The sequence below is a fragment of the Mesoplodon bidens genome, assembly GCF_964165515.1.
Source record: "Mesoplodon bidens genome assembly, contig: HAP1_SCAFFOLD_150, whole genome shotgun sequence".
Taxonomy (NCBI): Eukaryota; Metazoa; Chordata; class Mammalia; order Artiodactyla; family Ziphiidae; genus Mesoplodon; species Mesoplodon bidens.
In genome coordinates this window covers 80,553-107,133 of record NW_027672498.1, presented here as the reverse complement: position 1 = coordinate 107,133, position 26,581 = coordinate 80,553, and the positions used below count along the sequence as shown (strand labels likewise).

Below are 26,581 nucleotides of genomic sequence, written 5' to 3'. Positions count from 1 at the left end.
GTCCCTCTGCCTGCACCCTCCCTCTAACAGATCCAAGTGCACCACCTTGGAAGGCTTCTTCCAGAACAATCCTCATCCTATTTGCATCCTCTGCCAGCGCCAACAGTCCCTCTGAATGGGGAGGGACATCAGCATCCACCTTGCTCTTACCTCTGCATCCTGCTCTTCAGCGGTGGCGACGAGGCCCACAAAATTACAGTCTGGAGACGCCACTGGTGTTACCTGCAAAGGAGCAACAAAAGTCAAGGTGCAGATGCCACCGGCTCTCCTACCCAGCTCTCCTGGCAGCAAACCCAAACCAAGTCCTCAGTATAGAAGTGGTGTCACACGGAAGATCACATTTGAGGGAGTCTTTGATTCAATGATACGGTACCGTTTTCCAGGGCTCCCCTCCCGAGCACTGGGCGCCTTTGCCGATCTCCCTGGCAGGCCCTGGACTGAGCTCTTTGGGACTCGAGTACAGAGCAGAGCAGAGCGGCGAGGTCGATCCCATGCTCCTCTCTTATGTCTCCTTCTTCTGAGGGGGTCCTGCTTGTGGTCTGGGGGCAGGGGAGAGCCTCCCCGTTCTCTTCTGTGCCAGGGGCGATGTAGGAGCCGGACATGGAGTAGGCGGTGTCGGTGCTGATCTGGGAGGACACCATGGACATGACCGACTGGGCCAGACTGCTGCTGGCAGGGTCTTTGGAGACAGGAGTTGGAGGAAGGACACGGAGGTCAGGCCCGGCTGCTGTGAGTCCACTGGGAGCAGAGCTCTCTCGCTGCACCCGGGCAGTGAGGACACCAGCAGCCTGGCCTTGCCCTCACCAAATAGGGTTTAGATGGAAGGTTTTCCAAGGTTTGGTTCCTTTATGTTTTAGAGCTCCAAACTCAACCTCAGGGATGAGGGATTTGCTTTTCCCTGTCATAATGTTAAAGAAAACCTTACGACAGCAGGACTGGGGGTGAGATACCTGCTTCTCCCCCAGCTCAGCCACTAGACCGCCCTCTCATTGCAAGGGAGCGAGTCTCACTTCCTCTCAAGCCGGGGCCTATACTGTCTTCCACTTAGGTATTAATATGCTGCTCCCCAGTCCATCTGGGAGGAAATATTAGAAGCACTACGGACTCGGCTGACGGGCAAGGACGTGCAGTTGATCCCACCCACCTTCATGTACCTTCTGGGGAGGAAATTGTGCAGGAGATAGGCGTCCCCATGCAGGACGACTGGTCAATAGCTCCTGACGATGACAAGGTCAGGTTCTCACTTTATGGGGTGATGCCACATTCCTGGGTGGGAAAGAAGTAAGCGCCAGTCAAACATGTTAGAGGGGAGGGGTTAGGGCAGGGGCCCCGGGCAAGGAGGAGGAAAGGGGATCTTGGAAGGGCGCAGGAGGCAACATGCAGAGGGAGGCCTGGTCTCTCCTCTCATCACTTCTGTGCACCCCTGACCTGGAGTGGCTGTCTCCCGGGGGGAGGTACATGCACATCCTGTCCGAGGTCCAGCAGCTGCTAGAGCCACACAAAGACCACAGCTCAGGTGACACAGGTCACCCAGCAGCTGTGACATGGGGAAACCCCAGGTTTCCCCAGGATTACAAACAGCTCCCTCTCTCTTTTTTTTTTGTGGTGTGCGGAGAAACAGCTCTGTTTCTGAAGGGAGAGAACACAAAACCAGTGGAGGCCCTGGTACCTGCTGGACTTCTCCTCTGGCATGGAGGGTTAGTTCCAGCTTGATGGATCTAATACAAACACTGCCTGTCCCCCAGCCAACACTCGGCACTCCCATCAGTCACATGGGCTCACAACATCAGTGCAACCCAGGGCAGATGCAAAAGCCTACTGATTCTCTTTCTACAGCCTGTGTTCTCTCTTCCAAGTCTTCTTTTCTTAAAACCTTGGTTCATGGGCTTACCTGGTGGAGCAGTCGTTAAGAATCCGCCTACCAATGCAGAGGATACGGGTTCGAGCCCTGGTCTGGGAAGATCCCACATGCCACGGAGCAACTAGGCCCATGAGCCACAACTACTGAGCCCATGTGCCACAACTACTGAGCCCGTGTGCCAAAACTTCTGAAGCCCGCGTGCCCAGAGCCCGTGCCGTGCAACAAGAGAAGCCACTGCAATGAGAAGCCCACGCTCCATGATGAAGAGTAGCCCCCAATCGCCACAACTAGAGAAAGCCCGCGCGCAGCAACGGAGACCCAGCGCAGCCAAAATAATAAATAAATAAAATAAATAAATTGAAAAAAATAAAAACCTTGGTTCAGGCAACCCTCCTGCCTGGCTAGGTCTGTCTCCCGCTGAATCCAGTCTGCACACCTCCGCCAGGTGTGCCCTCATGAAGCCACATTCCCACTGTACCACTGGCCTGCTCAGGGCCCCCACTCTGCTCCGTGCTTCACGTGTACTGTCCCTGCCACCAGGAATGTTTCTCTCACCTGTCTCTTCGTGTCTAAGAAATTTTGATATTCAGCTCAAACACTGCTCCGCCATCACTGCTTCTGGTTCCCTTCACTTGACGTGATCCTCCACAGCACGTCAGTGTCTCTGTTTTGGGAGCCCTTCCTTTCTCTGGTTAAAATTCATTCACTCATTCAACAAACACTTACTAACACCTACGTGCCAGATGTGGTGTTGTTATTCATATATATGTCCTGTCTCCTACTGGACCATGAGCTCCTCAGGACAGGAACCGCTTTTCACCTTCCTATGCTCCGCTGCACCCTGCCCACCGCCTTACCAGGGGTGGGCTCGACAGCCCGCTGACCTCTGTTACATAAAGCCTGTGAGGGTGCACAGGGTAGATGATCCCATCTTCGACTCAGCCGCCCAGCTTTTCCACCAGCTGAGCCTGCATCCAGAACTTGCCCTCCTCAGACATCTGCCCAGTTCGTCTCACCTCCTCTGTCCATGGACCACTTTTTTTTTTGCCTGCAACTGCGTGGCATGTGGGATCTTAGTTCCCCAACCAGGGATCGAACCCACAGCCCTTGCTGTGGAAGCACGGAGTCCTAACCACTGGACAGCCAGGGGAGTCCCCTTGTCCACGGACCACTTTTTAAAGCGAGCCTCCCCACCCTTATGTGACACACGGATCCCCGGTAACACCTGACACAATTGTTTTGTACTGACCGTCTTTTGTGTACACCCCCACCCCAACCATGAAGACTGTAAGCGCCAGGAGGGCAGGACTTTTGTGTCTCCCCACTGCTGCTGTCCTCAGCATAAAGGATCATGCCTGGTCAGTAACGCAGGCCCCATACACTGAGAAAAGACTGAGTCTGGTGACACCCTTGCTGCTGTCTCAGAGAGTGCTCAAAAGGCATTTGATGAATGAATGAGACCAGACGGGCCGGGAGAGGCCAGCAGGCAGGAAGGAGAGCACCTGGAGTCCAAAACCAAACAAGGAAGGACAATGCACATTACCTCTCTGAGATGTTGGGCTGTCGGTCTCTGAGACAGGGGCATCTCAGATTTGCTGCATGAACGCTCATCTTCCTCTTCGTGCAGCACAGAAGAATTCTGGGAGATGGACCTGCATAAGCCCGGAGGGAGAAGCAGCTGCAGCCAATGCCCCTTAAAGAACAGAACTCGCCTGCACTCCCATTAACCAGACGTCACAGGGAGAAGAGGGCCCTGAGGGGAACCGGAGGGAACCTAAATCTTAGGAAGGAGTGGGGACGTGAGAAAGGGCACCAGAGGGTCTGAGACCTCTTCTGGGCATCGGAAAATCAGAGTTTTACCTTTAGCTCTTGCAAACAATTGTGTCTGAACTGGGGGAAATCCACTGACATTTTGAGGGTTTCAATATTTTCATCTGTAAAATTACCCTCCTTTCCTCTGCCGTGGAAACTTATTATGAGTTGCTTCTAGTTGGATGTAAACGCCTAAGAAACACAGATCACAAGGTTCCTTCGGTCCTCAGACTAAGTGATGCTCCCAGGGGCCTGAATGACCCTAATGATGTCATCATCCCTATACCCCATACTCTCCTTCCACAACAGAATACATGAGAAGTTCGTCCGTCTGGATCCTCCTAAGTACACATGTACCATCTTATTTTCCCCTCCCAAGGGATGGGTGCTAGCCCAGGTCTTCAGTGCAATGAGCAGCTCTGGGAACAGCCCAGAGGGTCTACACTGCCCTAGGAATTGGGACTCGAGCCAGCACCGAGGAGGTGAAAGATGGATTGAGAGCATCTCATCAAGGACCCCAGGGCCAACGCTATTGCATGCTGACTACTCACTTGGAGAGACTATTTCTGAGCTTGAGTCCTGGGCTGCTGCAGTCGGACAGGTGGTCGAGGGGGGAGAGCATCCGGACAGGAGGCAGGTGGCCGTCACTGCCAAAGGAAGACAGCATTCCCGACAGGTGTCTCTCTCCAAGCACGTGGAGTGGGGGGACTGCCGGGGATGGGGTAAGGGGCCCATTGACGGCCTCCAGAAGAGACACCACTTCATAGCCCAGTGGAATGTTCTCCGAGGACTAGGGGAATCAGAGACAGGTTGGGAAATTAATTAAATACTCTTCGTTTTATGGTACGAGCGTGTTTCTTCCTCTGCATTGGAAAAACACTTTCTTTTACATCTAGTCTGGGGCTCTGGCAAATGAAAGCTGTATTAGAAGCAGAAAAAGATAAAATATCAGAGAACCACATGTTCCTTGACTCTGCCTACTGATGAACTTCTTCTTAATACTGTTGATTTTTTCCTATTATAGTAGAAATATATGTTCATTACAGGAAATTTGGAAAATACATAAAAGTGGAAAGAAGGAAAAAAGTCATCAACCATCAAATCACCCAAAGTGATAACTGTTGTTAGCATTCTAGTGTTATTTTCTTCCAATGTTTTTTCCTCTGTACTGTTTACACAGTTGTGATCAATGTGTTAATGATAATTTTATACCCCGCTTACCTCACAGAACATAAATATTTTCCTTCACATGCATCCCTTTTCATAGATACCATACATTTCCTTACTCTTCCATTGGTGCTGGCTATTTAGTTGTGTCCATTTCCTACTGTAAACAACACTTTGATGAACATCTGTTCATCTATTGGGCATAAATCTCTTTTTTTCAGATCATTTTCTGGGTATTAAGTTCTAAGACCTTAGATTACCAAGTACAAATGTTTTTAAGGCTCTTAATATATACAGTTGTTTTGTTTTGTTTATTTTCAGTGATCTTTCTAGTTACACCCTTACAAGCAGTACAGACTACCTGTTTTAATTGCTTCTCGGCCAGCATGGGGTATCTTAAAAAATGAAGTTTTTAAATGTGAAAGGTGAAAAATGGTCTCTCATCTTAATTTGCATGTTGTTGATTTTTAACATGATTGAATTTTTAAAAAAATGACAGTTGACCAGCTATGTTTCCTCTTCTGAGAAATTTTTTATGTCCTTTGCACCATTTACCTACTATTTCATTCAAGTCGGTTATGGTAACGATACTAGCCTTTCCTCTGATGCAAATGTTGTGAGTACATTTTTTTTTCTTTAGATGATTTGCTGTTTGGTATTAACTTTGGTCATCTTTTACACATCTAAAGTTTAAAATTTTTTATGCGATAAAATCTACATGTTCGGGGTGCTTTCCTGGTGGTGCAGTGGTTGAAAGTCCGCCTGCTGATGCAGGGGACATGGGTTCGTGCCCTGGTCCGGGAGGATCCCACATGCCGCCGAGTGGCTGGGCCCATGAGCCATGGCCACTGAGACTGTGCGTCCGGAGCCTGTGCTCTGCAACAGCAGAGGCCACAACAGTGAGAGGCCCGCGTACTGCAAAAAACAAACAAACAAAAAAAAACATTAAAAAAAATCTACATGTACACATATTCGAGACTTCCCTGGCGGTCAAGTGATTAAGACTCCGCACTTCCACTGCAGCGGGTGAGGGTTTGATTTCTGGTCGGGGAACTAAGATTCCACATGCCGTGTGGCATGGCCAAAAATAAAAATCTACAGGTTATTTTTTGGGTAGCATTCCATTGTTTTCAAGCTTAGAGAGCCCTCTCCCATCCATAGTCAGCTAAAGAATCATCTCTAATTTATTCTAGGTTTTTAATGTTTGGCTTGCTCTGTTTTTAGTGCAGTTAACTAGTTACCCCGCCTGGAATTTGTTATCTGGTAAGGAGTGAAGTGCTAAACTGATTGTTCCTCCCTAAAGCACTACCTCATCGTTCCAATACCATTTACTGAATAATTGATAATTAATCTCTTCCACTAGCATGTTAACCTAAAGACAAGACCTTCTGGTCTACAACTACAAAGCGTGGAGTCTTGACACCAACACTTACACCACGAGACAGAGGTGAATTATATCATCTACGTGGCTCCCAGTCCCTGAAGCCACAAAATAAGACAAAGAAAAACAGTTACCTTCTCGGAGGATTCAGATAAAAAATGGTAAATTGTATCTAAATCCCAAACAATCATCCCCTTGTTTCTGCTTGGGGGCATTCCAGAGTCAGACCCCATCCCCACCCCCATCTGCCTGGACACTGGAGTGAAACAGCAAGCTGACAGCTGTAGGGATGGTAAATGTTAACTGGACGCTGAGTCCCCAAGGTGGAAAGTGGAGGTTTTAATGATCAGAACCTCATTTTCCACTGTACTATTGGCTGGTGTTTAACACAACATGATCTCGGCCAGCTTACTCACTACTTCAGAATGCCAAGTTTTAATTACTTGCCACAAAGTCACGTGAAGAAGGACAAAAGGTGAAAAAAGCCCAACTTACTGAATGCTCTTCTGAGTCGGATGTCTGGGATGAGAGGATGGGGTTAAAGCTGGTTGGGGACAGAAGGCCCAGTTTCTTCCTCATGGCTCTGATCTGAAGCCGTGCCCGGAAAGCTGTGAAGAAGAAAACAGGCCATCAGGACATGTTGATGCAGGAGTCAAGATGTACAAGAGCCCACACAGAAGCCACGACCCCTTCTCCCCCGAGGGCTGACCTCGGGGACCCAGCAGGGCCTCCGGGGCTTATGCAGTCGGCAGATGGGGCAGTTGTTGGCCTGGTAGCGCAGGGTGTCGGCGCAGGTGTTACACAGGCAGAGGTGACGACATGGCAGAATCAAGGTGTCCCGCACGTCTGAGAGACACACCACACACTCAGCACTGTTATCACTCACTTCATCCTCAGCCACCTGGCCGGGGGACAGAAATTTAGCCAGCGTCACAAAGACCCTCACATCACATACTTTCTTTAGAAGGTGGCCTGGCTGCAGAGCTGAGACAATGCACTTGGTAAACTACATTGAACTTGGTAGTTTACCAAGTGCATTGGCACACTGAGTTTCACTTCTTCTGGCAACTGTTTGTCTCAAGCTCATTCTCTGAGGTTGAGATCCGGTCCTGTCTGAAAGTCAGAGCTGAAGGGGCCCAGGAGGCCACCCAGGGAAGTGGGGAGCAATGAACTGAGTGAGCAGAGACCTGCCAAAGAACCGATCCAAACCAGCCTATGTTCTCATTTCCAAAGTTATATAAGTATAATCATCTGAAACGAGGAAGAAGACATACCCTTCTAGGACCAAATGGATTCCAGAGTCTGGCATGCTAAGTTCCTAGATCCTGGCTGGATCAGAGAAGTTCTCACTCTGCCTCCTGGGAAGAGTGCATTCAGAACTGTGGGTGGAACTTGCCTTAGACTCTTGCGTGTTGTACTTGTTTTCAATTCCATAGATCTCCTGAAGGAGGTAGCTGACCCCATCCACCTGAAGAGCAAATGGAAAAGTTCAAGGGCAGGCTGGCTCTCCCGAGAGATGAGTGGGAACTCACCACCACCCCCCAACCTCCTTCGGTAACCAAGGACTACTGATTCACAATGAAAAAAACCAAAGGCCTAGGAGAGTAAAGGAGGCTCTTATTTACATATGTGTTCTCTTTGGGAGGGGAATGAAAATCAAATGCTTAATTCACCCGCCCTTATCCCCAACAGGGAACTTGCACAAATACAACAGTAACACTCGTACTGCAGGTCGCTATAACAACAGTCAAGGAAGGCAGAAACTAGGAAAAGGATGGAAGACCATGTGTCAGAAGCATTGGCTATGTAATAAAAGCTAAGTTTAGACATTATAAATGGGAAGCAATGGGAATGGGAAAGAAAGAGAAGAAATGGGCAAGGAAAAGAGGGGAAGGGAAAATGCAGAAGCAAAGAGAGAGCAAGAACTTGAAGGAGGGGACGATTGCGCCCCCTACCTGGCCACGGAGCCACCCTGTCTCCAACATGCGGCAAAATGTGACCTCTCTTAGCCCTGCTCCTTAAAACCTCAACTTGGGAACTGGCTGGCGGTCCAGTGGTTAGGACTCAGCGTTCTCACCACCAGGGGGCCTGGGTTCAATACCTGGTCAAGGAACTAAGATCCCGCAAGTCCTAAGGCAGAGACAAACACCCCCCCACCAAAAAAAACCAGAAAACATTAGAACCTCAACTTCAATGCCCAGTTTGACTCCCACTAGCTTGGGCCATGTTGGTGCCAAAGCTGGCCCCTCCCTTGTTTCTTTATGCCTGCCCACTCTTCTTCCCTGCCCCTCACCCTGTCCCAGTGATCCCTGTCCCTAAGGCTCACCCTGTCACCGATTTCGCATCCCACTCTCCAGTCTGACAATGGCTGTTGCTGATGCCAATCTAGCAACAGAAGGAGAGATAAACCATTTCCCTTGAGCTACCCTAGCCTTTCCATCCCATCCAGGAGTCCTGGGGATCCAGGCCTTCCCAAGAGACAACTCACTGAGGCCAGGCCTTTCCAGGCTGTACCCTGGGCTCAGGATCTGTTATCTCCTCTGCCTCTCTTAAAACTTGCTTTAACACAGTGATTATGTTGGAAAGGACATTATCAACCAATTTATACTAAAGTATTACTGACTACAATTGACCTCATTAAGGGTGGACAGCACTTGATACCTGAAAGAATGAATGATGTAGAATTTAAGATATCTGTCACCCATCTGCAGGGGGTGTCTTTCTTTGCATCTCAACCCGAGGCCTACCCTGCACCCCACCCGACTGCTCTACACCCTCCATGTGATGACACACCTTCCCTTGGCAATGCCACTGACACCTCTCCCCTCCTTGTCTTCCATGACCCTGCTCCTGCCTCTGCATGAGTGGAAGGAAAGTGTTGGCACACAGTGGGGCTTAGGACTTCCAGCACACATATGCATAACTTGCCTGATCATTCTGGAAGGGAGCAGATAGTCAGCAAACTTGGAATGTGAGAAAAGGAATGTTGGGATAAAGTAAGCCAAGAGCTCCAATTGGCCTTGAACTGGACCCCAATACTTTGATCCTTTAGCTGGAAATGTTTCTCACCCTGGCATTTTAAATAACAACATTCTCCCTAAACCTAAAGTCAGGAGATATATCTTGCCCTTTCATTTTCTAAAGTCCTCTGCTCAGATAATGGCTGCCTCACCATAAACAATTCTGGAACAACAGAGATACCAAAAATCAGTATTCCTTTCAGGCCACCCAAGTAGTTTCCAACACAGAAAAGCATTCCCTGTTTGCTTTTCTTCTTTGATTTAAAAAAAAGGGGGGGTGGTGGTGGAAGGGAAAGAAGAGTGCTTTAGCAAAGGAGTGGAGAGAGAGAAGTGGGTACACCACCAGTCCCTGGCCCTCCAATACTTACTACCTGTTTCTGCTTGAGGGGCTTGACACAGAAAGTCCCATCTGTGTGCTGGAGCGAAAATACACAGTTATGAAGGAGGGCAATGAGGATCAGCTGTTCTTTTGTTACTTCTCTCAATTACACACCTCCTGGAGGCCCCCCAAGCCCCCCACACCCTGCCAGTGTGGAATGACAGACTCCTAATACAGGAAGGGTCTTCAAGCACATAATCTAGCCCTTCTGCTTTAAGAAGAGGAAATGATGGACTTCCCTGGTGGTCCAGTGGTTAAGAATCAGTCAGGGAACTAATATCCCACATGCTGTGGGGCAACTAAGCCCGAGCACTGCAACTACTGAGCCCATGCACTACAACTAGAGAGAAGCCCTGGCAGCACAAAGAAGATCCTGAGTGCCATAAATAAGACCTGATGCAGCCAATAAATAAATAAATAAATAAATATTTTTTAAAAAGAGGAAGAGGAAACGGGGCCTAAGGAGTTGAAGGTCATGCAGCAAGTTGGTGGTGTAGCCCCCGGTGTGGTGCTTCCCCCGCTCCCTGCGCAGCCTCCGAGCCGGACCCACTCTGCCGAGCTCAGGCAGCCAGCGAACAGGGCTCCACATGTCCTCACAGGAAAGACAGAGCAACATGTACCAAAGTGAGGCCCTATAACTTTACCCACTGACCTTTTCAAAAGTGCCCAGGAGGACGTGGCAATGGCCAAAATACTCTGAAACAAATAAAGGCACAAGGATGAAGAAGAAGAAAGCCAACAACACACCTCGATTCCACTCACCTTCCCGGGTCCCACAGTCTGGCAAAACGAACCCTCTGGCTGTCACGGGAAGGGGCATGTTACGTCACCCAATAGGACTCTCTCCCGAGGAGCGTGGGAGCAAGAGTGCGTGGGGATGTGGGAACTGCCTGATACCCACAGGGGAGGCGTGTTGTTCTGAGGCCGCAGGCGCTGCCAGGCCTGCACGCTACATACGGGCACGTGTGCAGCCAAAGAAGACAGGAAGCACCCGTACCATCTCCTTCATCCACCACAGCATGGACCACTAACGGGTAAACCTCTCTGTCCAGGTCAAAGCCAAGCTGAAAGAAAAGGGGGAAAAAAAGGGACTTAACACATTTAAAGGGCACAGTAATCTGTCAGAAAGGGAGGTCTCATCAGGAAGCCTGAACCTCATCTCTGCTCTTCATCCATCAACCTGGTTAACTACCTAAGTCCGTGGAATTGAAGGCCACCAGCCTCTTTGTAAAAAATCTCATAGATGTAAAGGCTTCTAACCTGCAGGTCTTGCCTTTGGGCATGGCTTTCTCAAAATATCCTGGGTTAATGGGCTACTTTGGGACAGAAAAATTAGATGTACCCTTCCCAGGGCATGAAGACGTTACAAGGCTGAAGGGGAGCATGGCCTTCGAGTACCCGGGCCTATCCTTTGCTGCTGGCCAGGGTCCTGAGTAGCTCCCACGCCCTGGGGGTCTGTGGGCAGACCCTGCCCTGCACTTCCTCCCAGCGGCCGGTCCCCTCCGCCAGCCGGCAGCTCACCTCCTCTTCAGCCCACTCGGAGGGGTCCACGGTGTGGGAGGGCAGGCAGAACTGCTGGCACACCCCACGCTTGTAGTGCACCGTCTCTGACTGCAGGCTGTTGTCTTTGGGGATGTAGCTGTTGGTCAAAGTGGGAAGCAAAGCAAAGGTTACTATCTGACAGTTTCCTCTGTCTCATGCCTGTTCTCAACAGGTTCTCAGTATAGACTGGAAGAGAAAAGAGAAGAAAAGATCTTTATAATCTCTTTCCTTTGCCCTTGCTTGGTAATGCTATTAAAGTTATCTCTTCAGGGCTTCCCTGGTGGCTCAGTGGTTGAGAGTCCGCCCGCCGATGCAGTGGACACGGGTTCTTGCCCTGGTCCGGGAGGATCCCACATGCCATGGAGCGGCTGGGCCCGTGAGCCATGGCTGCAGAGCCCATGCGTCCGGAGCCTGTGCTCCGCAACGGGAGAGGCCACAACAGTGAGAGGCCTGCGTAATGCTAAAAAAATAAAAAATCTATTAAGCTACCTTTCTGTGGATATGTGGGCTGAATAGATAACTTTTATTTTTTTCTTTTTTTTTTGTGGTAGGCGGGCCTCACACTGAATGTTTTCCTCCACAGGTGAGCACGTCAGGCACAGACCCTAACCTGTCTAGGAAGGATGTGGCTCCCCTGGTCCTTTGTTCTTACCTGGCAATCCCATTCTGGAACTCTTCAGTGGCCTGATAATAGATGGTGATGGCCATTCGAGCATCCGTGTCAAAGGTGAACTCCACGCTGTAGTGGACTTTCGCTCAGCCGGCCTCTTCCCCCGGGGTCTTCACTTCCTCGGCACATCTAGAACACCATAAAGACTCAGCATTTGGGGGTAGCAAATTAATATTTTAAAAGTAATATTTTTTTTTGTGGGATCTTAGTTCCCTGACCAGGGATGCAACCATGTCCCCTGCAGTGGAAGTGCAGTGTCCTAACCACTGGACTGCCAGGGAATTCCGTCTTCTTTTCTTTTTAAAAAATATTTATTTATTTGGTTGCACCAGGTCTTGGTTGCGGCTCGAGGGCTCCTTTGTGGTGGCAAGCGTGTGGGATCTAGTTCCCTGACCAGGGATTGAACCCACACCCGCTGCATTGGGAGCGAGGAGTCTTAACCACTGCGCCATCAGGGAAGTCCCTTGTTTTCTTCTTTTAATTGAACATATTGTGGGCTTCCCTCTGTGATCATGCACTTTCCATCCTCATTTTGAACGATGGCAGAACACTTTCTTACCACTATCAGGGGGCATTTAGGCGATTTCTGATATTTCACGGTGCCGCAGTTAACATCCTTGTGCATTTGCCAGGCTTTAAAAAAAGTTTTTAATTTTAATCAAAGTTACTAATCACATAGTTTAAATAGTTTCCACAAGTCTTGTGACAAAAAAACAGCAGGTCTCTTTCTTTCCCTTTTCCTCTTCTTTAGAGGAAACCGCCTTTACCTCTGTAGCTGACCATTTTGGCATTTATCTGCATGTTAATTTTTCAGTTTTAGGCATTATCTATTGACTTCCTACTATGGAAATGAGACTTTCTCTTTCCTCACTCTGCTCCATATAGGGACACCCCTTCCACCATGTGATACACCATGATTTTGTTAGCTCAGTAATCTTCGTCTATACACCTGTGAGTCCATCAACATTATTCACAGCTCAGCCACAGAGTAATCTCTAATTATTTTTCCTTTCCTGCATAAGTTTTTCTTAGAGCTTGTGCTCATTTTGTTTTTTTTTTTCAGTTGCTTAGTCTTTTATTCACTAGTCACTAATTCAAATTCAAACTCTTTGGCTGTCTACATCTCGACGTTCAGACGTAACAGGTATTCTGTGCACCTTGCCTTTTTGAGCAGGACACTTATGCAGCCTTCTGACCTGCTCCATCCGGTCCCTGATCCCTCTGTACCTGCACATGGTTGCCACCCTGGAATCTCCCTGCCCCACCTCCCTGTGTGTCCCTTTTGCCTCTCTCCCAGAGAATTGCATGCTTCCTGCACCTCCTGGCTTCCTCCTTCTTGAGTTATGCTTTCATTTTGCTGGAGCACAACTTCCAGTAGCTTCCTGAAAAGGGGTGTGTTGGAGGGATAAACTTTTTGAGAGATTTTATTATACAATCACACTTCATTGAAAGTCTGGCTGAGGGAATTCCCTGGTGGTCCAGTGGTTACGGCTCCGTGCTTTCAATGCTGAGGATGCGGGTTCAATCCTTGGTTGGGGAACTAAGATCCTGCAAGCCATGAGGCCAAAACAAATGTCTGGCTGAGTAAAGAATTCTGGATTAAAAATATATATATATATATATATTTTTGCGGTACACGGGCCTCTCACCGTTGTGGCCTCTCCCGCTGTGGAGCACAGGCTCTGGATGCGCAGGCTCAGTGGCCATGGCTCACGGGCCCAGATGCTCCGCAGCATGTGGGATCTTCCTGGACCATTGCACGAACCCACATCCCCTGCATCAGCAGGCAGTCTCTCAACCACTGCGCCACCAGGGAAGCCCTATAAATACTTTTTAAAAGTCATTTCAGAGCATTGCTGCATTATCTTTTAGCTCCCAGGGTCACTTTCATCATCGATTGGGCTGGGCACTCGGTGGACCTTTGTAGAAACTCTTAAATTATGTACGTCATTGGTGATTCCTTCCTTCTATATTCTCCATTCTCTCTTTCTAGAACCATTAGTTGGCTGTTGGACCTTCTAAACAGACCTTATATTCTTCATATCGTTCCTCTTCTGTTTTCCATATCTTTGCCTTTATGCTCCACTTCCTGGAACATTTCAACTTTTCTTCCGATATTCTATTGATTTTTTCATTTCTATGTTTTTAAGCTCTGAGAGCCTTGTTTGCTAAAAGATTTGTGTCACTGTGTCCGTGAAATAAGAAGGCAGTATCTTCTCTATGTCTCTGAGGCTACAAATCAAGGTTTCCTCTTCCTGCATAGTTTTTATTTCCACTTTTTCCCGTTGGCTTGTTTTACAATTGTCTTTCATGTGATAGGCGTTCCTTATACACCTGAGAACCTTTGGTTGTCTGCTCATACTAAGACATTTAAACCCCCTAGTTGTGGTCCATGGGGACTTCCCTGGCAGTCCAGCAGTTAAGACTCCACGCTTCCACTACAGGGTGCATGGATTCGATCCCTGGTCAAGGAACTAAGATCCCCCATGGCACGCGGCCAAAAAAAATAAAATCCTGATTGGAACTGAGTGCATGGTGGGGCTTGGGGATGCTAGGCTTTCCTGCGGACTCACCTGGGTCTGGCGAGGGACCTCCAAAACCAGTCTCTTTGGTCTTCCCACCTGGGGGAGTCTGATTGTCCAAAGAACAGTTTTCCTCTCTTCTAACAATGGCCTGGCTGCTGGCATTCTGAGTTTAGAGTTGGGGTTGGGGGGCAGGCTGGAGGGCTCAGCATCCAACGTTTCTGAATTCACCTAACCCCCTGCTTTCAGTACTGAGTCCAGCCCTTAGCTGTGCCTCGGTCCCCCAAGTCCAGAGATTCTTTGTTTGAACTTTTCCAGTGAGCATCGTCTGCTAGCCTTTTGCCAGGGTGTGGGAGGGCAGTTCTGGCTGTGTAGTCTAAAGGAGGGGGGATCTGAATACCTCTCAAGCAGACTTTCCACTAACCCCCCTCCTTTTAGCCTCCCCACTCCCAAGATGTCCAGAGGTACCTGGAACTGCCAATTCCTAAGCCTTCTGGGGGAAACCACAGTACAAACTAGTGATTCTCAGCTTTTCCTTCTGTTTGCTCAGGATCCTGATTTCTCAGGTTTATAAGTTATTTAACATTCACCACCTTTTTCCAGCCTCTAAAATTTTTTAATTAATTAATTTATTTATTTTTGGCTCCTTTGGGTCTTCGTTGCTGCGTGTGTCCTCTCTAGTTGCGGTGAGCGGGGGCTACTCTTCGTCACAGTGTGTGACCTTCTCATTGCAGTGGCTTCCCTTGTTGCAGAGCATGGGCTCTAGGTGCGTGGACTTCAGTAGCTGTGGCTCGAAGGCTCTAGAGTGCAGGCTCAGTAGTTGTAGGGCACGGGCTTAGCTGGTCCGTGGCATGTGGGATCCTCCTGGACCAGGGCTCGAATCCGTGTCTCCTGCATTGGCATGCAGATTCTTAACCACTGCGCCACCAGGGAACCCCCAGCCTCTAAAATTTTGTTGCCGTTGCTCCTTTCCCACTCTCCCAATTTTTGAGGATTTGTGCTGTTTAAAAATACTCATTATTGTTTAGTGGGGTTTGGAGAGAAAGCAAAGGTACATGTTCAATCCTGCATCTTTACCTGGAAATCTGAGACTCAGAATTTACTTTAGTCCCACCTCAGAAAAAGCAAAATCAAAACTCACCCTTCATCTTAACATTTATTGTTTTTTTTTTGTTTGTTTATTTTTTTTTGTGGTACGCGGGCCTCTCACTGTTGCAGCCTCTACCGTTGCAGACCACAGGCTCTGGACGCGAAGGCTCAGAGGCCATGGCTCACGGGCCCAGCCACTCCGCGGCATGTGCGATCTTCCCAGACCGGGGCACGGACCCATGTCCCCTGCACTGGCAGGCGGACTCTCAACCACTGCGCCACCAGGGAAGCCCTTAACATTTATTGATCACCAGGTGCTTTCCCTTTCATTATCCCCTTTAATTTTGACAACAGCCATGAAAGGTAAGGTTGGTTCACTATTTTACAGGTGAGAACCAGAAGCTCAGAGCAGTTGCCTCATTTTATTCTAGAGCTGCAGCCAGGCTGCCACGTCCGAGGCCAGGACCTCAAGGGGGCTCAGACCCTTGAATCCATCTCCATCAAATACGCGAGCAGACCATATGTGATGAGAGAAACAAGTGGCCGGAGCAGCTGACAGCTGGCAGGCTCCCGAGGCCTCAGTAGCCTCCATTTATCCTGCTGCATCAGGAACTCCCCGGTGGAGGGGTGATGCCCGGCTGCAGACTCTTCTGCAGCTAAAGAGTTTCCCCTTGGCTGTGCCATCCCCAGGGTTGACCCCGGGGGTGCGAGTGGCTGGGGAGGCAGTTGAAAACCTCAGGGACAAATAAAATATTAAAAAACTGAGACAAAACAGATTAGTGGCTGCTTAGGCCGGGAAGAGTGGTTTCGGGGGGAAATGGGGGATGATTAATAATGAGTATCGGGTAATAATAAGTATCGGGTTTCTTTTTGAGGTGATGAAAATGTTGTAAAATTAGATAGTAGTGATGGTTGCACAACTCTGTGAATAACTAAAAATCACTGAATCGGGGGACCTCCCTGGTGGCGCAGCATATAAGAGTCCGTGATCCCAATGCAGGGGACCCAGGTTTGATCCCCGCTCAGGGAAGTAGATTCCACATGCATGCCGCAACTAAGACTTCACATGCCGCAATTAAGAGTTTGCATGCCGCAACTAAGGAGCCTGCCTGCTGCAACTAACACCCGGTGCAACCAAATAAAAAATAAATACTTTAAAAAATCACTGAATTGTACACTTTAAATGAATGAACTGTATGGTATATGAACTATATCTCAATGAAGTGGTTATATTTTATTCCTAAAAATTTATTTTTTAAGATTTTTTTGATGTGGACCATTTTTAAAGTCTTTATTGAATTTGTTACCATATTGCTTCTGTTTTATGTTTTGGTTTTTTGGCCTCGAGGCATGTGGGATCTTAGCTTCCCAAGCAGAGATCGAACCCACACCCCCTGCATTGGAAGGCGAAGTCTTAACCACTGGACTGCCAGGGAAGTCCCCGAAGTGGTTATATTTTAAAAAGATGATCAGAGAGAAATAAACTCCCTGATCTATACAAGCATAAAATGGTCTCTGAGTCATCTTCCTTTGTCAATTGAGAAAAATGTGGGACCTCTGGTTTGCCCTAACCAAATCTGTCTCCCCAGGGAACCAGTGAGTCTTAGTAGACAGACTTGCTATCTGGAAAGCAGCATCTGTTTAAAAATCACATTATCTCTGGGACTTCCCTGGTGGTCCAGGGTTAGAACTCTGTGCTTCTACTGCAGGGGGCCCGGGTTCAATCCCCAGTCAGGAAACTAAGATCTCACAAGCCTCGCCATGCAGTCAAAAAAAAAAATCATGCTATCTCAGGGACAGCACAAAGAAGGCAAATGTTGATGATAATTAGTACTGACAGTGGTGATAAAACAACAAACCCAGTGCACCAGAGGAAGGGAACATGAGATTAAGAATAAATTAAAAAGGAAATATAGGCAATAAAATAAGGATTTCCTGCACCAAGTTCAAACATCCCATCTTCACACAGGTTTGTCGAGGTATCTGCAGAATTCATTTTCTCCTCCAACTGTTCTTTTTCTGGAAGGTTCACCATACCGGGGTAATCATGACAGCTTCCAGGAGAGTGAAAGTTCTTCCCAAACACTGACTATCAGAGAATGTTCTGAACAATCTAGGTACGGAGACCCCTCATGCAAGCAGCCCACGGCCCAGAGGCCTAGAGGCTGGGCTCCGGGTCTGGCAGAAACTGTTCTGTGGGTCCCCTGGGGAGTTGGCTGCCCCTTCATGGAGAAGGGCCCCTGGAACATGGCCCCCGCTGGCTGGGAACTTGAACTTACTTGACGAGTCTTAGTGTATCCTTTCGGATGTTGATCAGGCTTCTCAGAGTCTTCACTGGTTCTTGGGGAGGAGGGGCAGCGTAAGGAAACTGTGTCGGAAACAAAGTGGGAGAAGACTGTGTTTAGAAAGACGGATAACCATAGTAAGTGGACCTGCTCGAGGTCACAGCTAGTGGGAGAGCTGGGATCCGACTTGGTGTCCAAAGTGCTACATTTATCTGCTTTTCCCAGTAGATGAAGCTTATGTGAGTCAGCATTCAAAATGCGGACACCTAATAAAAACTCCCACTGAAGTTCCAAATACCAAGGGACACACAGTGGCTGAGTTAATCACAAAAGGCTTTTCCACCTGACCTTACACAATGGGGAGTCGGACCTGCAAGGATTTTCCTTCAGTGAAGCCACATGGTGTCTGAAGAATTTAGGAACTTCAAACACAAGAGAACCCCATCATGTGTACAGAGTGGAGGCCTGCAAACAGTGAAGAACAAATTTCCTCTGCAGTTGATCATATAAAGCAGAGTTAAAAAAAATGTGAGCCAAAGAGCTCTTTTGGGGTCGTCAAAGGTTTGTGGTTGTCCATCATTTACCTTATGCTTTCACTCTCTTTCCCTGTTTAAACATGTGGGTTTGGAGTAGTGAGTTGATGACAACGAGGAGATAAGAAAGGGGACACAGTAAAACATTTCATTGGGAACTGCTTTGAGAAGATTAAGAGTGATTTAAAATGTTCCCACTATTCTTCTAATGTCATTTGGGCAGTAAATATTTTTTACATGTGATTCCCAGAAGACCCACTAGTATTTGGAGCTTTGCAAAACCATGGTCCTCCTAGCTCTGAAGAGTCTACCTCCTCATGCTGGTCTCAGAAAACAGGACGTCCACATGAAACTGTGTCTTCACAGATTTTTGCTGTTTTACTTGGGAAACATAATTGAACCTATGGTATGTTTGATTTTGTGTATTCAGTGTGATCCCTGATACTTCATGTGTATGAATGTGACCCTTAAGAAAATACATTTAATCCAAACTATCAGCTGTGCATTCAGATGATTGCTTTGTGGGTATTGTCTAGCAATATTTTATTTTTTCATTGATACCTTAAACATATATTCTTCTTTTTTTTTTTTTTTGGCCATGTGGAGCATCTTGCAGGATCTTAGTTCCCCGACCAGGGATCGAACCCGGGCCCTCTGCAGTGGAAGTGTGGAGTCCTAACCACTGGACTGCCAGGGAATTCTCACCTTAAACATATATTCTTTTAAAATATATGATAGGTGGTTTTTCTGATTACAAAGCAATACACGTTCAAGCAGAAAACTTGAAAAATACAAAAAAGTACAAAGTCAGCCATAATTTCACCACTCAGTGATACCAAAGTTAACATTTGCAGAATGTGTCTTTTTGGATAGGCATCCATCCACCCACCCACCCACCCACCTCCTCCCTCCCTCCCCCCCCTCTATTTCTCTGCACTGTTTCAAACTGTACCTTCTATTTTATTGTCTCTCTTTCACTTAGAAAGATGTGGCAAATGTTTTAAAGCCTATAATTTGACAATATAACTACACACATTAGAGACTGGGGCCTACTTTAATCAATTCCACATTATTCAGTGTTTTCAGTTGGTTTTACTTTTTTTTCCTGATATAAATGTCGTGGTGAATGCTTTGTCCCTACATTTCTGCGTGCCTCTTTGATTATTTCCTTAAGACATTCCTAGAAGTGGAATTACTGGATCAAAGAGTAAGCATATTTTTAAGACTTTTAAAACTATTTTGCCAAATTGTTCTCCGGAAAGCTGATTCCAACTTTGCTCTCCTGCTTGCAGTGTATCAGGAGGCTTTTATACAGGAAAGCTGAAATCCTAGTTCAGATCCCATCTGTGGCCCATTTCTCCACACACACCCCCACCCCCTTTGCTGGGCTGTCACACTAAAGGAATTTTAAACAATTTTTAAATAAGCTTAATCAAAAAGTAATTAGGCAGGAAAACCCAACACAAATGCTTGTCTATTCTAAAGCCAAAATAAATGACATTGGGATTAAAATTTTTTTCTGGAGTAGCGAATTTAATCATATTCATTTGCACAGGTACTTGGGAGTTATCCTTAACTCCTGCCTGAGTCCAGAAAAAAAATAGAGGCTTTCCCTTCACTCTTTGCCCTTTCCCCTCTAGATCCTCCCCACCCCCACAAAAAGAAAAAGAAAAACAAAAGGAAGGTGGGGGGAGTTAGTGTTCTTCACCTTCCATTTAGAATATTACATTTGATGATAGCTGGAATGGAACACAAGTTATTCACTGCTCAGGGAAAGGCATCGTGGGATCAATTGTTTACATATATAAACTATCCTTATAGTATAATAAATCCACACTTACATTTTTAGCTCTTTACCCTCTGCCTCGCCAAAAGAAAACCATTGAAAATCTGTTTAGGAGAAACTAATCCTGTTTGTAGGCTCTTACCTACTTAAGCTTCAGCCTTAGTGGCCGTTCATGTACCCAACCAGAGTCTACCGGCAACACTCAGTGCTGGGTGTAAAGAGAGACTTAAAGTGGAAAAGATAAGGTCCTGCTCTTTCAGAAGCAGCATTATAAGAAAGATGATACAGTTACACAAATAACTGTGACACTAAACAGAAATGCCACAGAAAGGGCAACGATACAGGGAGTGATCACTTCTGGCTGAGGTAATCTGGAAGGCTTCATGGAGGAGGTGGTATTTGATCTGGGATCTTGAAGGATAAAGGTAATTTGTAAATTCAGAGATGACAGGGAAGACAGAGGAAACAGCAGGAACAGAGGCAAACTAAAGAAAATATTCTGCTCTTAGAGTCGGCTCCCCTAACTCTCTAGGCCAGGTTAGCCCACCGTGACTCTAAGCGTCTTTGTGATCTTCGCTTTTAAAACGATCATTTATTGAGCACTTACTAGGTGCCAGGCACTATGCTAAGCTCTTTACATACATTATCTTAGTGATCCTTGGAACAATCCTGGGAGGGAGAGATGGTTGTTCCCTTTTTGCAGATAAGGACATTGACATAGCAACAGGTTCAGTAACACCTTCCAAAGTTCCACAAGTTTTAAGGAGAAGAGTTGGAGTTTGAACACATTCTACCTCCATCTTTCTCTAAGATGCTCCTGGATACAGCTGCTTAACCTAGAGATGACGAAGGGATTGAAGTACCAGTTAATAAAGCTCTGAAAACCCTAACCTATGTCTTTGTTCATTCTTTTTTCTTAGCAAGGCACTGATGAACTTTTTTGTTTGCCTACAGTACCTCTTTAACACACGCACCATTACTGTATTATATTTAGAGCAAAAAAAAAGTATCTTAGTTCAATTCAAGGCCAGAGATTTCACTCCTATGCTAACAGATATGTGTGACATGAAAGCAAAGTAACATCTTCTTGGGACCGAAGGAGATGAAGGTCAGGATGGACTCCGGTCCACGCACTGCCCTGAAGGAGCCGCTCACCGGTCATTCACTGTGCTCAGAACAGCATCAATAACCATTTCTCAGTTCACATCCACAGTTTCCACTTGCTTTCTTATGACCTTGGAACTGTAATTTTCTCAGCCCCAGTTGTACCTCATTAGGGAGTGAGTGATGAAAAGAAAGATCAGACAGAATTTATTTTTCTCAGATGCAAGCGCCCTGGCACAACTAGGTCAGTAAACGGGAAGAAGTGGCCTTTTCTGTCTTGCACACAACATGCCACCAGGCGCACAGATGGAGGGGGACCCACAGGCCTTCTGCAAGCCGTATCCTCACTTCTTGCCTCAAGCTCAGTATGGGCTTAGGAGACGTCTTCCTGTTTCTCAGACAACATCCTGGAGTAAATAAACTCTCAGCACCTTATGAAGGACCTTAAAAACAGCTTCCAGGATTCTCTTTCACTTTTCATAATGAAGACAGGCTTATAAAGACTAGTGTGCAAAGAATGAAATCGGGTCTGCTCAGGGACTTGTGGCCCAAACCTGCCGGGTCAGTAATGTGTTGACAGAGAATTAAGGCTCAGGTCCCTCTACTCTATTCATCTAAGTAGAAATGCTGCCAGAAGAAAGCCCTCTTAATGGGGTAAAATTTGGGTAACTGTTGCAACGACAGCTTGCCAACGCCCATCCATGAAAAAAGAGAACATAGGGAAACGTTTACTGAGTACGTACTATGGGCCGGGCATCATGCTGGGTTCTTTAGTTTTTTTTTTTCATTTTACTTTATTTAATTTATAAAATATACATAACATGAAATGTATCACCTTCACCAGTTTTAAGCACACAGTCCAGCGGCAGCAAATGCATTCACATGTCCTGTGCTGTCATGACTCCCGTGGAGTTCTGGTGTAGATACATTCTTACTTAATATTCTAGACACTAATAGACATGTGGGCCATGCCCACCAGACTGCAAGCTCTTGGAGGAGAGTCTGAAGAGAAATATGTTGGTTGACTGGATAAATGAAGAATATCAGTTTTAACACCCCCATTTTGCAGATAAAGAAACTGAGACTCAAAAGATTCATGTAATTATTCAAGGTCTCAGGGCTAATGAGTAGCAGAACCAGGATCTGAATCCAAAAGCCACACTGTTTGTCCTGCAGCTGCCTTGGCTACAGCAGGGCAAGGCTACATGTTCTGATGCCAGGAGTGTTCCAGGTACCTGAGTTGAGTGTGGAGAGAGTCTGAACGTTAAATGATCACTGCAAAAGGTACCGAATCCTGTTCAGGTTCTAGAGGCTGGTCGAAACTCTCTGGATTACACCCTTATGCTTAGGCAGCAGTACATACAAAAGCCTACCTAATGCCACACTCCTTTTAAATTTTAACAGGAGTATCTAAGGTCTCCTCAGAGGAAAGCTTTCTTGGAGCACTGCATGACAAATTCCTTTTGTCTGTAAGAGCTAACAGCACCTGTAGAAGACACAAAGGTATATTCAGGGTGTGACATCAGAGAACACTGCCAGCAGAAGCAGGGGAGATGTTCATCGCTGTTTACCTTCTGCCCAAGATGCTCCAATATGTGTTACTGATAGATATTCCTAAAGCACGGTGGTTTCTCCTCTAAATTATTTTCAAAGAACAAAGACATCTACCAATTCATTCAACACGTTCACTATGCCCTGAGCGCTATGCTAGCCTGGATTCGGGGATGGACCAGGCACGCCTCTCTTAGTTCCACCTGTAAGGGGCCCACAACAGAGCGTGCATCTGGCGCCCTGCACTCAGGTACCAGCAGCGCACTACCCCCACCACCACCGCCGCGCCCCCGCCCAGGACCGGCCTGCTTGTGTCCACGCCAAAATAAGCCTAAATCTCAGAATAATTTAAATCCCAAACACCTCAAGCCCAGGATGGGAGTATAGTACCCACTCGGCCAGAGAAACTCTCTCAATGGGCCCCAGGGGGTTGGCGATCAAGGCTCATATGAATACAGAGCAAGTGCCTCTTTGACCATTTATCCTGGTGCTCATCAGGTTCCTTGTTCGTTTTCCTTACACAAGCAAAGCGCCACTTGGCGGCCAAATGTGGAACTGCCGGTTTAGATAGACCGGATATGGGTATGGGTGTGTGTGTGTGTGTGTGTGTGTGTGTGTGTGTGTGTAGGGGTACACATACGTATATATTCATATACACACATATATGTATGTATATATCAACTATGTATCCTAGATTTTCTAACCATTCTAATTTTAAGTATTTTGTTAAACTACCCCCATGTCTGCACTCACATTTTTGCTGTAGAAAATATGGTCCCAGTGCATACGAGATTAAAGGATCTTACTTCAATTGTAAATTATTGGGTAATTCCCAGTAGTCTGTAAAAGGGACTATAATCCATTCATAAAAATAAATAATTAATTTCAACAAAAAGTTTTTTTAAGGTACATAATTTGCTAACATTTGCTATTAAATTCAGGCCTGATCATATACACACATCGCATCCTGGATTTGGCCACTGGGAACTCCCTCAGTTGGCTCCTGTGTCCTTTTGATTTGCCCCATCACTTTTCTGAGCACTTCCTCCTTACTTTCTGGCACCACAAGATATTCCAAGTTCATGTTGTGTTTTTCTGTCCCCTCCCTGGAACTGATCATGTCTCCAAGGATCCCTGGTTCCTTTTTAGAGACGTCTACCTCAGACCATCATGTATTCACTAATCTTTTACCAATGAACACTTGTTCTGCTTCCAGTTTTCAATATTACAAACAATGATGCAATAAACATTCCCTGAAAGGAAACTTAATAGGAAAAAGGAGGGGGGGTGATGTAAAAGAAAAACAAATGAATATGACCTAATGCAGTCTTTACTTAAGAAGAAAAAAGCCCCAAATGCCAAAAATCTGCCTCTGAAGAGAAAGGAAATTATTTCTAGGCAATTTATGACTAAAAGAGAAAAGTACTCATTTTACACATAGACATGTAATATTTGTGTCAGAGAAATAAATAATAGTTAATATAGAAATCAACATCTGGGATCATATGAAGAGCTCATTTACAGCACTCATTTACATAAGCTCTTGCTTTTATAGATTTTAGGGGTTTTATATTTAAAATTCAGTTCCTTTTTTATTTGATGCCTGGTTATTTTCTCAGCTTTCTCTACTTCCCCTCTTCTCAGCTATGTAGTGTGTCCAAGACTTACCAGAGCATATATTTAGACTTGTGATACTTTATAACATTTTCTTAGATCCACATCAGGGAGAACAGTTTACCCTGGTTGAATGATGTGAAATGAATACAAATTTGCCTATTTAACCAGCTGTAGCCCTGGGACAGACTGTATTGTGCCTGCTGTCCACCAAAACATCAATGAGCTATATTTACAGCAGTCAAACTCCTTTTCACTAATTTTCCATCCAATCCTCGTGGGGAGTCAATCACCCATGTAGAAAGACTGGTGACCACAAAGCTGACAAGATGTGAAAAGACATTTTTTTCACTCAAATCAAAGACGTGAGGGAGATACCACGAGGGCGTCACATGATGACCTTAACTCAAAGATGCTCTGTGTCCAGGTTTGGTTACCAAAGGAATCCATCCAAGATGGCAGTCTATTTATAGTCTGTTAACTCCTCCGCTGGGTCCCCTGGCAGGGTGCACATGGGACCAATGTCCTGGCTATATGACATCACCTCTAAGGTTGATCTTTCCAAAATATTTAAACCCTACTACGAGTGTGCCCACTTAACCAGTTCTCTTTGATAACAAGAGCATGAAAGATCCACTGCAGAGAAAAGCACCCATCACAAAATCGCCCTGGTCTTTGTTGACAACCATCACAGACCCATTTTCTCCCTCTACTTATGGTTTGGGTCTTGACTCATATTGTTCAGGAGTACTCAGACCGGGCAACAGGTTGCTCACACTCGGACATCAAATGCACCTCCAGGGCTGTGTGTGCTGCTTTGATGACAAGTGAAACCTACTCAACTTCCGGTTCCCCTGATTGAAAGCCCATCCCATCGGGATAAAACACTACCCAATCATCCTGTGCTTCTACAATAAAAGTATCTTTCTGAAGATGAGCTGCTTTTAGATACAGAGGGTTCTGCCTAACACCAGCTAATTTTAAGGAGAGTTAAAAGGGAAAAAAGTGCTTTTAGTAAAGCAGACACTGTCACCTTTTCCCTCCAGCAAGTTGGTAAATAATGACTAAGGGTCAGAGAAACGACTCCTTTCAGACCAGCACCCCAATCTAGACGCCTGACTTCCAGATTTCATCTGGTCAGGAGACTGGTAACCCAGCTCACAAATAAGAATCCAGTTTTAAGTAAGAGATTTTGAGATGCTTAATACTGTAGGTAAAGAATATGCCCAAAGCACCAGTATCAGCCAAAACAGGTATTTTAAAATACACAACAATAAAGCAGAAACTAACACACCATTGTAAAGCAATTATACTCCAATAAACATGTTAAAAAATTTAAAAAAATTAAAAAAATAAAATACACAACATATACATTTTTTCCAAAGAAGCATATGAATGTTCTAATGCCACCAAGTATTAGTTTTCCAGTCATTTTATTTAACAGAGGTGTTTTTAGTAGGCCAGTTATTAAGAAGAGCAAGTGGACCGAAGTCTTCCCCAGTCTGTATTTTAAAAACTAAAAACTGTAAGCTGGTCTTCAAGTTGAAAACCTCCAAGCTGCCCACCTGTGCCCCTCCTGAAATATACTGACCCTAAAACGATCTCTGTAAGAGCCAAGATCAATTACAAGAGTTTCAAGTCTCCATGTCTCATATTTCTGGAAGGAAATATGCCCTGAGGGACTTCCCTGGTGGTCCAGCGGTAAAGAATCCACATTACAATGCAGGGGACGGGGGTTCGATCCCTGGTCGGGGAACTAAGATCCCACATGCCACGGGGCAACTAAGCCCATGCGTCACAACTACTGAGCTCACGTGCCTCAACTAGAGCCCACGTGCCGCAAACTACAGAGCCCACGTGCCCTGGAACCCATGCACCACAACTAATGAAGGGAAAAACCCGCACACCACAAATAGAGAGAAGCCCACGTGCCAGAATGAATAGCCCACATGCCTCAACGAAGATCCCGTGTGCCGCAGCTGAGACTCAATGCAGCCAAAAATAAATAAAATAAATAAATAATTAATTAATCTTAAAAAATATGCTCTGAAGTCTGCTATGTTAGGAACCTCAGCTTCAGAAAAAGAATAGTATGAAATACAGAAACAGTTAAGTTTATAAGCCAATCAAATACAGAATTCTAAGCCCAGGTAAGGTCAGTTTCTTTGGCTAAGCTACCTATTTTCAGATACAGCCCTAGGCCCAGAAAGAAGGCCATTAGTAATTCAAACACCCTAATGAGATTTTATTTTGCTTAGCTCATCA

At 46.2% G+C, this 26,581-nt stretch overlaps 1 protein-coding gene across 1 annotated transcript in view; it reads right to left on the bottom strand.

The window, feature by feature from the left end:
• LOC308610107 (E3 ubiquitin ligase RNF157-like) overlaps positions 1-26,581 on the bottom strand; it is a gene marked incomplete at both ends in the record, with an annotated part of 314,581 nt that overhangs the window by 250,933 nt on the left and 37,067 nt on the right. Inside the window, 12 exon segments of the mRNA XM_081259359.1 lie at positions 3,405-3,513; positions 4,225-4,463; positions 6,717-6,829; positions 6,963-7,122; positions 7,618-7,689; positions 9,610-9,657; positions 10,273-10,316; positions 10,618-10,684; positions 11,142-11,259; positions 11,815-11,918; positions 11,922-11,961; positions 17,723-17,811. Coding sequence (XP_081115485.1) covers positions 3,405-3,513; positions 4,225-4,463; positions 6,717-6,829; positions 6,963-7,122; positions 7,618-7,689; positions 9,610-9,657; positions 10,273-10,316; positions 10,618-10,684; positions 11,142-11,259; positions 11,815-11,918; positions 11,922-11,961; positions 17,723-17,811 — 1,203 coding nt within the window.